This window comes from Phragmites australis, chromosome 6 (genome assembly GCF_958298935.1).
Source record: "Phragmites australis chromosome 6, lpPhrAust1.1, whole genome shotgun sequence".
NCBI classification, from domain to species: domain Eukaryota; kingdom Viridiplantae; phylum Streptophyta; class Magnoliopsida; order Poales; family Poaceae; genus Phragmites; species Phragmites australis.
Window position 1 is genome coordinate 1,999,253 of NC_084926.1, and position 15,922 is coordinate 2,015,174.

Sequence of the window (15,922 nt, forward strand, 5' to 3'; positions counted from 1 at the left end):
CAAGCGATTGTACGTAAGAAGACGCAAAACACAAGCAACCGAATCCAGAACAGAGAGAGAAGGGTAAACGAAAGCTCAAAAAAGTAACTCCACTGAAAAATTTCTCGAACGACCATTAGCATTGAGATATGTGCGAGAGAGTTAATGAAAAAAATTATAAGTTAAATCATCTAATAGGTACTCTAAAATTCATTCTTTTAATATATTATAATATTTCTTAATATTATTATAATATCTTTAAAATTTTCTATATCTAGTTGCTACTTATTTTTTACTTTATATTATTTGAACTACTTCATCATCTCCCATAATATAATATTTTACTATAGCTATTATAAAAACTTTTAGATAAAAGAATTAACGGTTAGATAAGAATTATTCTTGTGAGGCTCCTCTTCCTATTTATCCACTGCTTTCTAGTAAGATCATTCTTAATGGAGTCTTTTTTGGATGAGAATTCTTTTATATAAGAATTTTCGTTTATTTCAGCGTTCTGACTGTTTTCCTTTATGGTTACGGTCATGAAAAGATTCTAATATAATTTCTTTTAGACATGTTTTTCTCTCATTTCTCTTTACGATCTTCTTTAAAGAAAAGTTGTTAGAGATAAAAAAAATAAAAAGAATAATGATGTGGAGAAGAAAGAGAATATGGTGGGATGGTCTAAGGTTGGAAGAAACGAACCCGCAAGCAGCGAGCAACCACCGCACGTTGCGACCTCCGTCTACGCCCAACCTGCCGTTTGTCAGTCCGGCCCCGGAATTGGCAGCAGCTAGCCGGGCCGGCCATTGGCGTCTGGCGAGGCTCATGCGGCGAGGGGAGGGGGAGGGGTAGAATGGGCAACGTGACGTCGTCGGTGGCGGCGAGGCTGGCCTTCTTCCCTCCGGAGCCGGCGACGTACGAGGCGCTGCCGGTCCAGGACGGCTCCGGGCTGCTGCACATAACAGGGGTGTCGCCGGACGCCGGCGTCGAGGTGCGCGCGCTGCCTACCAGGGCCGGCACGCGCGTCGTCGCTGCCTTCTGGCGCCACCCCGCCGCCAGACTCACGCTGCTCTACTCCCACGGCAACGCTGCCGACCTCGGACAGATGGTCGGGCTCTTCCTCGAGCTCCGCGCGCACCTCCGCGTCAACATCATGAGGTCAGTCAGAGACCTTGTTGCCTCGCGCCTCCATTGCCTCCACTCGTTTTACTTTGCACTCCGTGGCTTCGATTTAGCGGTGCATTCCAGCGGCGTTCTTGCCAGCTTCTAGGCGATGCCTTGTCCTTGCTTGCGCCCTTTTTCCTAGGCACGGCTAATCAACCATTTCTAAAAGCTTTTTCTGGTATTATCCTGCCAGTGGATTTGGCGGCCTGTTCGTTGTTACGCCATACGTAGAGTTAGTTATTTTGATCGCTGCAGGACATGGTGCTTTGTTTCGAAGGGGATTTAATTGAAGTATCTTCTTTGTTTGCTACTCATCCAGTTGTTAATATAATAGTTTGGCGATGTTTGGGACCTTTAATTGATTATGAGGAGATCTGATTTTGCCTCTGTTCTTAAACAGCGGGTTGAGTTGAATCCCAAGAAGGTGCCGAGCTGAGTTTAATTCTCCTTTAGTCCCTGTAAATTTGCCGAGGGTGTAAATGGGCATGAATCGCTTTGATTTCTTTCTCGTCCTCGTAGAACAATTACAGCTTTAGCGTCTTGATTTGATTTCAGCATGGCAGTCCTTCTCCTAAATCCTAATCACAAGCTGGGGGGTTGAAAAACAGCGAGTTATTTAATTTAATGTGCTCGGGGGAGGCACGACGCCTTGTGAAGATTCCATGTTTCTGAAACAGCTTCAATTATTGTACTACGTTGTCAGGTCTTGTTCTGATGAAGATAAATGCTGCACCGTTGTTCTTGCTTTCAGCAATTTCAGTTAGTTACCGGCCACCACTCTGATGCAGACCGTTAGAATATACTGCTATGGCAATATTGCAAAAATTGTGGCACAAATATGTTATATGTTGGCAAATCTGGCTCATTTTCGTGCCATTTGTCGTTTTGATTCTGTAAAACATTCAAAGAGGCAGAGTTTTTTTTTTTTTATAGCAAAAGAGAACCAGGCCTCTGGTTCTTATTGTTGTGAATGGACCTTGGAAACATGCTCCGGATATTTCTGGTAAAATTTCGCATCAAGACCATGTTTCATTTGCAGTTGGTTGTAGATAACTTTTCAGAGTGATCTACTTGGTGCCCTCTGTTTGCCTTTAATAATAAAAGTTTTCCTACCACCAGAAAAGTTGCTACCTTGATGTGATGGGATGATGACTTTTATCTACATCAATAAAACATGTACATTTATGTTGGATAACTACGCCAGCATTTTTTTCTTTGATAAAATGCAAACAACATCTGTATGTTATATCTGACTAAAGTTGTTTTTATGGTTTTATTTTGCAGCTATGATTATTCAGGCTATGGTGCCTCTACAGGAAAAGTAAGCTTCTGAAATCTTAAGTAATTTTAAGAGCTGGAGTGTTGTTCTCTAGTTGCTTCAATTTGCTGTTGAGTGTCTTTTCGGATTTGATTGTCGCGTCGTATTCTTATTTTTTTTTTCTGTTTTGCCATCATGATGTCTACTGTATGATTGTGCCACATTGTTAGCAATGACTCAGTAGCAACTGTTGGATTGGACTGTTCCCTATCCTTCAGCGTAATCGAACCCATGTTCTTCAATTGCTGTATGGGCACCCTTTCTCAAAGCAAATAATTATTGGACACTCTATATTGCTTAGCCTCATCTAGAGCAGGACTTTGGCAAATATCTAGTTAGCCTCTTTCAATTTTACTTTTACTTTCATTATCAATAGCCCCCCCCCCCCCCCCAACACACAAAGAAGAGGTCACCTTTGCTTTCTGCCATCCTAGACCATGATGTTACCTTTGTTTAGGTAGTCATCCTTTTGTCTAAGTTGTTAAACTAAGGGACCATCAGCCTCAACTTATAGGTGAGCGACGCCTAGCCGAGAATTTGCTTGGGCAAGCAATAATCAAGTAGCATGTGTGCTTGTTCCCATAGGCCACACATAGGTGAACTAATAGACACTTGGATTTAGAACAGAATAAATGATGGTAGGCATGTTTCTGTCTATGTACTTACGCTTAGCTGTATCTGTTTCCCCGGTTGGAATGCATACTAACTATGTTCCTTTTGTGAATCATGTTTTCTGGTCTAACAGCCATCAGAGTACAACACATACTACGACATAGAGGCTGTTTATGATTGTTTGAAAAAGGAGTATGGGATAGAAGAAGAGGATTTAATCCTATATGGGCAATCAGTTGGAAGTGGACCAACATTGCATTTGGCCTCACGTTTGGAAAAGTTAAGAGGGGTTGTCCTTCACAGTGGTATACTCTCAGGCATACGGGTTCTGTATCCAGTGAAAGTGACACTTTGGTTTGATATCTTCAAGGTAAGTCTGGACTGTAATTTGACACATCACTTTCTGTTCTGAAACGGTGTTCACTTATCATCCTAATCTGGTTACTTTCCATACATTTACAGAACATCGACAAAATAAAGCAGGTTGACTGCCCAGCGCTGGTCATACATGTAAGTAGGCTTTCAACCTAGTTTTCTTGATTTCAAGCCATCTTTACCTTTTCCTTCAAAAATCTATTTCTCTAGTCATCCTTCTCTGTTAGTCACTGTCGTGCCGCATTAGTATCTGTATATTAGATAGCTGATCTTTTTTTTATACAGTTTTAAGATTTTTTCCCCTTTTAGAAACAAGAATTGTGTCTTCTCGGCCTCTGAAGCTAATGAGAAGTCCTAACTACAAATATTCTACCAGGCCCCATAGGTGTTAACTCTTGAACACATTTCTCAAGCATCGTGAATCTGCTGCTTTGAAAAAGGACAAGAAACAAATCAATTTGACTAATCTCTCTGTCAGCAACATATTAGCTTTGAAGCATTTCTTGTAAATTGACGTATCCGTGTTTGTTTTGACTTGCAAATGCATGAACAAGGGTACTGTAGAATTTCTGCTCACAGAATATTGTAATAGCTTGTCTTTTTGCGTGTTAATTCATGCGTACCATGGTTTACTTTTGAGTTACTTGTGGGTCTGTGCAATTGATTAATCCATTGCTTTGTACACCTCTCGGACAAGTCAGTAACTATTTCTGTTATGTCCATTCATTTTGTTTCCAAATATTGTTTTCAAGTGCATTTTCGGATAATGTCTCTTGCCCCATGAACTAACGTTCAACAAGTCATGGAACCATAAGTTGTCAGATGTTCCATTATTACTTTCAAGTAGGTTTTTGTTTGATCTGGACTTACTTGCTGAATCATATGGCAGGGCACAGCCGATGACATTGTCGACTTCTCGCATGGCAAGCGCCTGTGGGAGCTAGCGAAGGAAAAATACGAGCCTCTATGGATCAAAGGCGGCGGTCACTGCAACCTGGAAACTTATCCTGAATACATCAGGCACTTGCGGAAGTTCATAAACGCGATGGAGAAGCTCTCGAAAGATAAAGCGGCAAAGGCACCTCAAATGCTGCCTTCGTCGAGCATCACCGAAGTAAAACACGACAAGTGCTTGAGATTTGGAAAGAGATGAAACGAACTCTTCACCATTTTAGCTGTTAACCATGTTGCTGCTTGTATACAAGTTGAAGAAATAATAGAAGTCAGCCAAGCGGATGGGATTCGTTGTTGTCTCTGATGCCGCCCAGTATATGCAGCAGCCTAGCTTATGGTCCGTACGAGTTCAGATTAGACAGACTTGTGGCTACAATGTGCTGGAGATGCCAAGCAAACTGGTATTGTACCCGTGAGCTGAATCGGGAGAGTCTAGTGGATGCCACAAATTAGCCTGTTCCTAGTTCATTGATTTTCTTTTCCTTACATTTTTTCTCACTTGTAATGTAGTCATTGTGCAAAAGATTTGATTCTGATTGATTTCAACAAAGTGCACTGTAAGGCTTTAGTCCCCTCTTCCCAGATAATCATGACTGATGATGGCTGACGGCGAGAGCCATTTACGACTCGGTTTGCTCGTTATGGCGGGCGGGCCGAACCGGCCCAGTTGCATCTAATCCAGCTAAAATCTTTTTTTTTTTGGGAAAGGATCATAGAAGGAAGGATAATTTTATTTCTTTGTAATTTTATTTTTTTAATATTTGCAAAAATATATAGATATTTTAAAATATTACATATCCAAACAACCATCGTCCGTTAGATAACACATTATTATTGTCTATTAATAGGTGACACCTGTTAGACTCACGGCACAGCCAACACCCTTGCCAAGCCCACCGAAAAAGGTACTGCTAGCTTTTCCAATATGCAAAAGTCCAAAAAAAATGTCACCCATACTGTGCGTACATTAGTATGCAAAAGTCCAAAGCTTTTTTTTTTAGTACGCATGCAACATCAAATGTTCATTTTCAATATGAAAATGGAGTTAACTTTTCTAGTGGGCCCAAATAAAGATGTTGTCGGTTGGTCGAACGATAAGTTAACGTAGATGTTATGTTGGCTATGGTATTTATTTTTTAATTTAAATTGGATATCGCCTGTTAGATAGGTGACATCCAACTGACGACAATAGTATAGATATACTAATATTTAAAAATGACTGTGTATTTTTACAACTATTGAAAAATAATAAAAAATATAAAAAATTAGAAGGAAGGAATCCAACTCCAAATGTAGCCAATCCAGCACGTCGATGGTCCTATGCCCGTGGGCCGTATAGAAGGAAGTGCCTTCGGCCAACGTCTGCGCGGGGGCCTGAATACTCTCACGCTGATTTTTTTAATTTTTATATTTTAAATTCTCAAATTTAGTAAATTTAAACTCCTGTTTGAAAAAACAGGATGAACAGGTATATGTCACCAGTTAGAAACATGACCTATGTCTGTCGCCTTTCGAATGAGCAACACGTGAGAAAACAAGTTGAGATATATCTTAGTTTATCGTTTGTGATGAGTGAATAACAATGTGTGATTTTGGTTGAGTATCTATTTAATTACAAATGCATAGTTATGTATGCAATGATTGATCTTGTCTAACCAAAGTAGTAAATAATTGGAGATTATATCAATATCTCGGTGCAGGAAGTTTACACTTACCGGATAGTCCGATGAGAGGGTATTTGGCCACACCGGATAGTCCGGTGTATAACAGTTGTGAGCACCGGAGTTTTTTCAGCACAAAGACAGAGAAAAAATTATTCACCGGAAGATTCGGTGGGGGTGAGAGTGAGCACTAGAACAGTTCTTGCATAGAATAATTTTTGACGCTAAATTTGGAGAGAGCGCCGGATGGTCCAGTGTTGGCAATAGGTGCACACCGAACTAATATTTCCAGAAGGACTAAAATGTGTGCACCATGAGCAGTTGTGCTCATCAGATGGTCTGGTGTGTGCAATGTTGAACACCAGAAATTTTTCAGCGTGGAGGGCAAGTTGAAGGCGCCAGATGGTCCAGTGTTGGCAGTGTGAGCACCGGAAATAATCACCGGACTAATTTTTTCAGAGAGTAATGCAAATCGGGTTTCAGTAGAATTATACTCACCGGTTGGTCCGGTATTGCACTGATGTGAACGCTAAACCATCCAATGTTCATATTTTTGTTACGTCTGATCTTTTTCAACTTGATTTTTTCAACTTGATTTTGATTTGGACTAACATGTGATGATGTTATATAGTTCTAGAGTTCCGGATGGACTAACATTTTGATTTGAACTTCTCCATATGGACACTATTAGTCCTTCTTGAACTCGTTCGATGTGTGGAAAGTGGTATGTTCTTGCCATTGTTAATAATTTTTCTCGCTACTCTTAGATCTTCTTTCTTATGAGCAAGGATGAAGTGTTCTCACACTTTTGGAGCTTAGCTTTGAGATTGTTCAAGGAACTCCCTGATACATTGAAAGCAATTCGCAGTGATAATAGCACCGAATTTAAGAACTATCTTTTTTATGCTTTCTGTCTTGAGCATGGCATTGAGCATCATTTTTCCGCCCCACACGTTCCTCAACAGAATGACGTGGTTGAAAAGAAGAACAAAACTTTGATGGAGATGGCTAGGACGATGCTCGATGAGCATATGACTTCTAGAAGGTTTTGGGCTGAGGCTATAAACACAACGTGCTACATCTCAAATCGGATTTTCTCGCGCTCGGTCTTGAATTTGACTTCTTATGAGTTGCGCTTTGGCAAGAAGCTGAATGTTTCATATTTGAGAGTCTTTGGTTGCAAGTGCTGCATCCTAAAGCGTGGCAATCTTTATAAGTTCGAGTCGTGTTCTTCCAATGATATTTTCTTAGGGTATTCTCCTCATGGTCATTCTTACAGGGTCTTTAATTTTGACACTAACCCCTTTGATGAAACAATTTCCTGTGCAAGTTCTATTTTTGAGTGTGCATGTGATCAGGAGATGAGTTAGAGCATCTTTGTAGATGGCAACCTTACAGCTCTCGGTGAGGACGAGGATGATCCACTACTCCCCTTGACCACACCTGCTTCAGAGCTGGCACCTGCTTCTTCTACTCCAACAAAGGATAATGCAGCGTCCACTTCCACTTCAGCTGGTCTTGAGCTTGCATCAGCACAGGTTTTGGGGGGAGTTCACATCTAAACGTGAGGCCCCTCAACATATTCAACGGCGACACCATCCGCACATGATAATCAGAGATATTGATGAGAGGATAACATGGTCCAAGACCGCTTCTCATGCTCATTTTACTGATTCTGCATTCGCTGCTTCTTTTAAGACCCATGTTGTTGGACATGCTCTTTCTGATTCGAGTTGGGTCAATGCCATGCATGAAGAGTTAGAAATTTTTAAGAGAAACCATGTTTGGGCTCTTATAGAGCCACCTCCCAATGTTCGCACCATAGGCACAAAATGGATTTTCAAAAACAAACATAGGGAGGATGGGTCTGTAGTGAGAAACGAGGCTAGACTTTTGGCTCAGGGTTTCACTTAGTTAGAGGGGATAGACTTTGAAGAAACTTTTGCACCTGTAGCTGGGCTAGAAGCCATTAGGATCCTTATTGCATTCATGGCTTCCAAAGGTTTCAAGTTGTATCAAATGGATATCAAGAATGCTTTTCTAAATGGTTTAATTCATGAAGAGGTGTATGTCAAGCAACACCCAGGATTTGAGCACCCCAAATAGAGTTTATAAGCTTAGAAAGGCTTTGTATAGGCTTAAGCATGTACCTAGAGCTTGGTATGATAGGCTTATGTCTTTCTTGATAGAGCATGAGTATATGATGGGGACAGCCGATAAAATTTTGATCATTTTCAGGCATATCAATGATTTATTACTTGTTCATATTTACATGGATGATATCATTTTTTGATAGCTCTTCTCATACATTTGTGGTCAAGTATGCAGAAACTATGAGCAGAGAGTTTGAGATTTGATGATGGGTGAGCTCAACTTCTTCCTTGGACTACAAATCAAGCAATACAAGTAAGGTATATTCGCCCACCTAACGAAGTAAACCAAGGATTTGCTGAAGAAATTCAACATGAGCGATGCAAAGGCATTGGCGACACCTATAGCTACCTCGACCGTACTTGATCCGAATGAAGATAGCGAAGAGGTGGACTAGCGGAAGTACAGGAGCATGATCGACTCCCTTCTGTACCTGACGGTGACAAGACCCGACATCCACTTTGCCGTCTACTTGTGTACTCACTTCCAGGCTTCACCGAGGAAGTCTCACCGCCAAGCGGTCAAATGCATTCTGAGGTATCTCAGGTACACTATCGAGTATGGACTTTGGTTTTCTGTTTTTTTTTTCTCTTTCAGGTTTTTCCGTAAACAGATTTTGTTGGTTGTAGAATTGACAGGAAAAGTACCTCTGGTACCTATCATTTCTTTTGTACTTCTCTTGTGTGTTGATCTTCTCGTAAGCAGTCTAGCGTTGCACAGTCTATTGCTAAACCTAAATATGTAGTTGCTACTAGTTGTTGCTCACAGATTTTGTGGATGGTTGCTACCTTGAGATATTTTGGGTTGGATTTCAGGAGTGTGCCTATCGGTGACATGGGAACCGGAGGTCCCCGAGTCCAGAGGCCAGGACAGCAGAGTGCCACGTGGTGCCCTCCCTCGGGGATTATCTCCCTGAGATCCGAGAAGACTAAGTTCCGGGAGAGGGTGCTCGGGGCCATGAACAGTGGTCCCCGAGTACCCGAGTTCCCTGATGATCCGAGCAGACACAATTCTGGGAGAGGGCACTCGGGGCCATGAACAGTGGTCCCCGAGTACCGGGTTCCCCGATGACCCAAACAGACACAGTTCTGGGAGAGGGCGCTCGGGGCCATGAACACTAGTCCCCGACTACCCGAGTTCCCCGATGACCCGAGCAAACACAGTTCCGGGAGAGGACGCTCGGGGCCATGAACAGTGGTCCTCGAGTACCCAAGTTCCCTGATGACCGAGAAAAGGCATATCCGGGAGAGAGTGCTCGGGGCTATGAACAGTAGTCCCCGAGCACCCAAAGTTCCCCGAGGACTTGAGAATTCCCTTACCGGTGGACCCCACAAGGGCTCGGCGTGAGGTGTCAATTGGTGAGAGGCTCGATGCTGCATTTAAGAGGGAGCATGGCCTGTCACTTCCAACCACTCCCCCACGCCTGCTGTCAGTCCCTGCCACTGCCTGGTAGGTAGGCGTGGGGACATTTAATGCGCCGGGTCCCATCGCACGTCACTGGACTCGAGGCATATCGTCACTGGACTCGAGGCATATCGCCTGCCGCCCTGTTGTGTCAGGTTTGCTCTGACCGGGCGGGCACGTGAGGTTGCTCGGTGGCTGCCCGGTGGGCCCTCCCTGCTGCACCCGCTGAAAAGCGGTATGATGACGACAGGATCAGACGGAGGCGCGTTTTCAACCCCCCGTAACGTCAAACTGCAGCCCATGATGGTTGCTTTCCATTTATGGCACCTTGGGACTCGCGCCATCCTTTCTGGGCATGCCAGGCCGCCCCGACGGGATATAAGAAGGGGTGGGCACCCCGGAGAAGGCCAGGCCGAAGAAGTTATGGAAGTCGACCAAGTCTCACAAATTGAAGAGTACCGAGACAAGCTAACACAAGAAATACACGAAGCTCTAGACTTAGACAAAAATCCTTGTAACACAAGAGATCCTCAGAGAGGTATTTCCAGAGTATTTATAGCATACACACAGGAGTAGGATATTACACTCCGTACGGCTCGAACCTGTCTAAAATCCCCCGAGCATTTATTTCCTCTAGCATCCGATCATCCATCCCGCTTGCATCTCATTTACTCTCATTTAATTCACGTACGAGGTAGATTCAGAATCACCCCCCCGACCGAATCTCAAAGGGGGTCCCTCCGGATCCCCGCTTGTAGAGTTCATCCAACGACAGTGCCTCTCTTGTGTGACAACACCAGCGCTATCAGTTTAGCCAACAACCCAGTTCAACACTTCAGAACCAAATACATAGATGTGAGATTTTACTTTCTGAGAGACCACAATGAGAAGGGAGACATAAACTTGACATACATTGATACCCAAAATCAGCTAGCCGATATTTTCACTAAGCCTCTAGATGCCATCAGATTTGCCTATTTGAGAGGAGAGCTTGGAGTGTGCCATCCCTATGATATTGTGTGAGGGGAGTTGCTCTTATAAATACTCTATCTTACTTTTGTTGCATTTGCATCTCATAGCATCATGTAAGATACTCATGGTAGTTGAGCTTCACTTATATGTCCATTGTACTTTCTTATACTGGTTGTGAATTTCTGCTAAGCGTAGTAGATGTATAACACTTTGTGCAAGCTTAGGTTCTTATTGAAACATGTCATAAAATCTGTTGAGCAAGCTTGTCTTTTTTGAGAATGAACTTGAAATATAAATATAATCTCTTGTTACATTTGAGTATTTGTTTTAGCTTGATCAGTGCTTAAATTAGGGCTAGTTATGTGAAAAGTTTGTGCTAGGCCGCTTTGTTTAGTTCAGCAGATTAGATGTCTTTGATATTTATCTATGTAAATGTTTAGCCCATGATTAACCCTTGGGAGAGCATGTGCTCTTTTGTGTCGCAAAGGCACAAATTATTTTAGCTTTATGAAAAATTGCATATCTTGAATCCTATATTGAGCAAATAAAATGAATGATCTTGTTAGAGGTGATGTTTCAAAAAGCTAATGTTGATGGGAAATCTTCGGTCATGCTCGAAGTGGAATAGGAAGGTTCAGTTTAAGCTGATGAAGATATTGTTGATTTAGATATCGAAGATGATGAGACCCATGCTCCTAACCCATTGGCCCCACCTAAGGGCAAGCGTGGGGTTGCTACCATTGCTTGTAGTCCAAAGAAGACGAAGAAGAATCATGTGCAAAAGGACTTCAAGCGGTTCGTTGACCATGTCATTAGTGAAAATCGTTTGGAGGCATCTAATAATATCTTCGTGGCTAATGATATTGAGGCCATCATGTAAGAGGTTGTGAAATGTGGGGCTACCAAAAAAGCGACAAATACTACATCGCTACAAAGATGTTTGATAAACTTGAAAATCGATGCTTCTTTTATGCTATGAAGACAAACGAAGGGAGGCTCAATTGGCTCAAGAGATAGTATGAGGATACGAGAAGGCATTAGATATCTCTTTATTTGTATCGTTGTGTCTCATTATTTATATCCTTAATTGCTCTAAACTTTATGTTTATGTTTTAGATTCTATTTATTTTGTATTGATGAGACTCATGTAATGCAACTTAAATCTTATGTTTGGATTGCTAATTGTTTGCATTGTTGTTCAAAACTTGTCCTTTTTTTATTGTTCTAAACTTCTATTTATTGTTTTTCTAAATTTTTCAGAATCTATTTCTAGATGAGCACAACAAGTGGCAGTGATGTTCACATTTGCTCAAGTGATGATGATAATGATTATGTTATAAAAAAGAGGAGGTTAAGAAAGAAGAAACTTCAACAACACATGTATGCTGCTTCTGTTACTCTCACATACAATGAGAAGTACCTTATGAAAAAGAGAGGAAGAAGCCAAGATATACTGTACAATAGTGGGTCTTTGATTGTTTGGGCTCCTCAAAGGATTGTTACAAAATGTTCAAAATACATAGACCTTGTTTTGATACATTGCATGATACTTTGGTACTCAAATATGGGTTGAAAGAAACGAGGAACATGTGTTTTGAAGAGGCCATTTACTACTGAGCCTAAACCATTTATTATAGGATTACTGATCAATCTAAAACTACTAAAATTACTAGACACATAAGGACTACTAACTAACTTAGAACTATTGAAACTACTAGATATCTAACTACTGACTAACCTAAAACTACTAAAACTATTGAATTCCTAACTACTGAATAAACCAAAAACTACTGAAACCGTAAGAACTACCGAATACTAGAATTTGAATTCAAACAAAATAGAGCATTACAAAGTACTCATTTTTTCATCATGTAACCTAGGGCTAGAAATAATTTTAGAAATTAGTCCAATTTTTTTTCCAAATTTTTAGGAATTTATTTGAGGCACTAACAATTGTTAGAGGTTATAAAAGTAACCTTATTTTGAAGAATTTTAGTTTAAAATATAAAAATGATTTTTGGGTTTCACATGGATTATAATAGGTTTCTCATGGATTATAAAACACGTACAAAAAGTTTTAAAATATTTGGAGTAACAGAAGATCACCGTTTTGAAGGAGAGTGGAAACGAAATTTAATCAACATGGGTACTATTCATGACAACGGGAGTTGATGGAGGGCTAGCTGTATTTGGCACCTTAGGTACCAAATATGATACTGTTCATCATATTCGGCATCTCGACATTTTATGTGCCGAAAATGGTGAACAGTGCCATATTCGTACCATTTTCGATAAATGAGGTCCCGAATATGGATGCTAAATTTATAAATACGATAGCATCTTATCTATTTCGATAAATACTATAAAGTATGTTATCTATTTTCGGATCCGCCCCCAAATAGCTCTGTCTATACTGTATAAGCCCTGAACGAAGTAGCTCTACAATATACATGGCATATCAGCTACGCCATGTACATACGTGTATATGTAGTTTTCGAATGTGGACCTTTCGATGCATTATTACTCCTACATGCATGCAGCCATATACTACGTACCGACGGTAGAGTTAGCTAGCAGCGTACACAAGTGTTACGTATATCAGTATATGCATGCATGCATGCTATGACATTAGTGTGGTAGGTCCCGGCCGTAAATAAGCACAGTAGCAGCACTGGGCGTTTGCGCCTCGTGCAAACAGAAAATTATGGATGTCCTTTTTGGTCCTGACGCGGGAGGAATAAATGCAAAGAATCCAACAAAGATTGGGCTGTGCCCCAGCTGCTAGCTGCCTAGCTGGTCGATCGATTGCATATGCAACCAATGAACCAACGAGTATATCAGTAGATGATACATTACGTAGACTACTACTGCTACTATATACGTATATGGATACTAGCACTAACATCCATAGCTGAGTTTTGCAAGGTGTATGTATGTACTAGCATTCCTAACTTGAATTGCTACGCATGGTGGTATACGTATACGTACGTAGATAATGGAGGTGTTCAGGTTCAGAATTGTTTGAGCCGAGCAAGGTCACCGCGGCAGGCAGGCCGGTGCTGCGCGTCCCAGCTGCTAGGGCGCTACCGCCGCTTGTGTCTCTAAGCGTGCAGCAACCAGTGAGCACTCCTCGAGCCTCGGCCCGGCCTGCCAGGTGTATATCCCACGAGATCCGTCGCGGCAGGGCTCTCAATCGCCACGGCGAGATACGACGTCAGCGCCGTGTCGCCCGCGCGCACGGCGCCCCGTGCACACGTACGGCACGCTTGAGCTAGCTGCGTCCGATCGATTGCCGGCCGTCGTTACTCTCCCCGTGCATGCGCGCGCGCGGGCGGCGCTGCGCGCTATCGTCGGGAATGGATACGCGCGCTCGATCGTAAGAGAACGTACGTACGTGCGCGCGCGCCTGCCCCAGGAACACACAGCAACGACGCGCAAAGTTAAATTTGTAGTTATATATATGCGCCAGCCCGTACAATCGATATCGTACATCGCATGTTCATATCAGTTATATACATGTGATATCGTACGTCGCATGTTCATATCAGTTACTACTTCTACAGGACGTAGTTGACAACACAAGCCATCATGACGCGTTGCGCACACATGTCTTATGCAGGACTTTTATTTACATTGATAGATAGACGAAAAAATTATAAAATATATAAGAATATTAACAAACAGATAAATATATGAACTTAGGTAGTGTTTAGTTAGAAAGCGAAGTGGGATGGGATGATTTCGTTCATGTATTTAGAGATGGGTTAGAATGGTCTGGAATCAGATGTTTGTTTATGGGTAGGATGGAACGAGTCCATTTTAGATTTCGGACCCACCGTTAGTGACCCGTTCTAAGTGGGATGACTACATTCAGTCTTTTTTTTAAACGGATCCATTCCGAATCTTTAAATAATATTCTCTGATTCAAAATCATCTCATCGTACTGAGCTCCAACCAAACAGCTCAAAAACGAAATAGATCCGTTCCGTCTCACACTGTCCCACGAACCAAACACTACCCTAATAAAACTACGTAGGTAACTCATGCATCCAAAAACCCATGTGACTTGCATTTCCTTTCGCGTAATGTGCTAGCTTTAGCTAGCTGCTTTTATACGTTTATGCAACTGGGGGTGTACGCACGTACGTATTGAACTTATATACTACGACGCGGAGATGCACGATGACTTTTTTTGTCTCGTGAGTCGTGACTTGTTGCATCGATGCATGCGTTGCTACGTACTCGCACATGTCGCGCTCGATCGCAATACACGCGTGCGTACGTATATAGTATAATAGATCGACGACGGAGTAGATCGCAGCATCTCACTCCAAACTAGTAGCTAGCAGTGTTTCAGGTACGTACGTAACAATATCGAGTAATATGCCGGGACTAGTACCGTACGTATTTACTGTGATGATCGATCGAGTAAGCGCGTATGTGCACGTGTGGCGGCTTTTCCTGTTAAGTCGTACCACGATCGACCGAATGTCAATTAATATGTTTTTATATAGAAGTAATATAAGTACTGCTTCCATATAAGCACTGATCACTGGTCAATACAGAGCCAATCAGCCAAAGCTTAACGAATATCATCAAATCGTACCAATGTAGAGAGAGAGAAACCGTACCAATGTAGCATTTATAGAGAGAAAAAACCGTACCAATGTAGCAAAAAACTCTAACTACAGCATTGTACGGGCAACATACAGTGGTTATGCGACTCGAATATCATCAAATCTACAACTTCTTGAACTGTGTCACTTGATAAATCTGTACCTGCCTGATGGTTATTAGGTCAACATACAGTGGTTTATTAAGTTTACTCTGAACATTCAGGAAGTATATGTTCGTTGAGACATCCTTGAATTCATCTATTTTAATGACTAGTCACGTGTACCATTAATGCATTTATTACCGATTGTGATGAAGCTCCACATTAGATTCATGCCGTTCATGGGGTACTTCAGATCTACTCTATGATCCGTGCTCGCTCGCTAGTTGATCGACCCGGGGACATGGAGATCGAGCGATCGCAAAGGCAGGGACCAACAGTTGGTCCTAAAACATTATATGTATTATAGTAATTGGCTAATGCATGCAAAGACGACGGTACGTATGTAGTAAGTTGACTCATGTCATGAGACAAATTGAATTCGCAAGTAACACACCGCTGTACTAATAAGTACTCCCTCGGGTCACAAAGGACTTATGTCTTGGACATCACCTCAGATCAATCCCCGAAATGCAATTTGGATTACGGATTTATGTTTCGATATATTTGTGAAACGTAGAAAATTTTATATTCGTATCATTTTTGAAGGTTTCA

The 15,922-nt window shown here is 41.8% G+C and overlaps 1 protein-coding gene across 1 annotated transcript; it reads left to right on the forward strand.

The window, feature by feature from the left end:
• The first annotated feature begins 646 nt into the window (after positions 1-646).
• LOC133921017 (uncharacterized) lies at positions 647-4,977 on the forward strand. The gene is made up of 5 exons (XM_062365715.1): positions 647-1,140; positions 2,431-2,467; positions 3,210-3,446; positions 3,539-3,586; positions 4,341-4,977. Exons 1-5 carry the CDS (start codon positions 836-838, stop codon positions 4,602-4,604), a joined length of 891 nt encoding a protein of 296 aa, XP_062221699.1. The 5' UTR covers positions 647-835; the 3' UTR covers positions 4,605-4,977.
• Positions 4,978-15,922: the final 10,945 nt, after the last annotated feature.

Excerpts from the sequence above, each read along its gene's own strand:
- LOC133921017 (XM_062365715.1), top strand. The coding sequence starts at position 836 with ATGGGCAACGTGACGTCGTCGGTGGCGGCGAGGCTGGCCTTCTTCCCT. Across the intron at positions 3,447-3,538 it reads TTTGGTTTGATATCTTCAAG|AACATCGACAAAATAAAGCA; the intron begins GTAAGTCTGGAC and ends ATACATTTACAG. Across the intron at positions 3,587-4,340 it reads GCCCAGCGCTGGTCATACAT|GGCACAGCCGATGACATTGT; the intron begins GTAAGTAGGCTT and ends ATCATATGGCAG.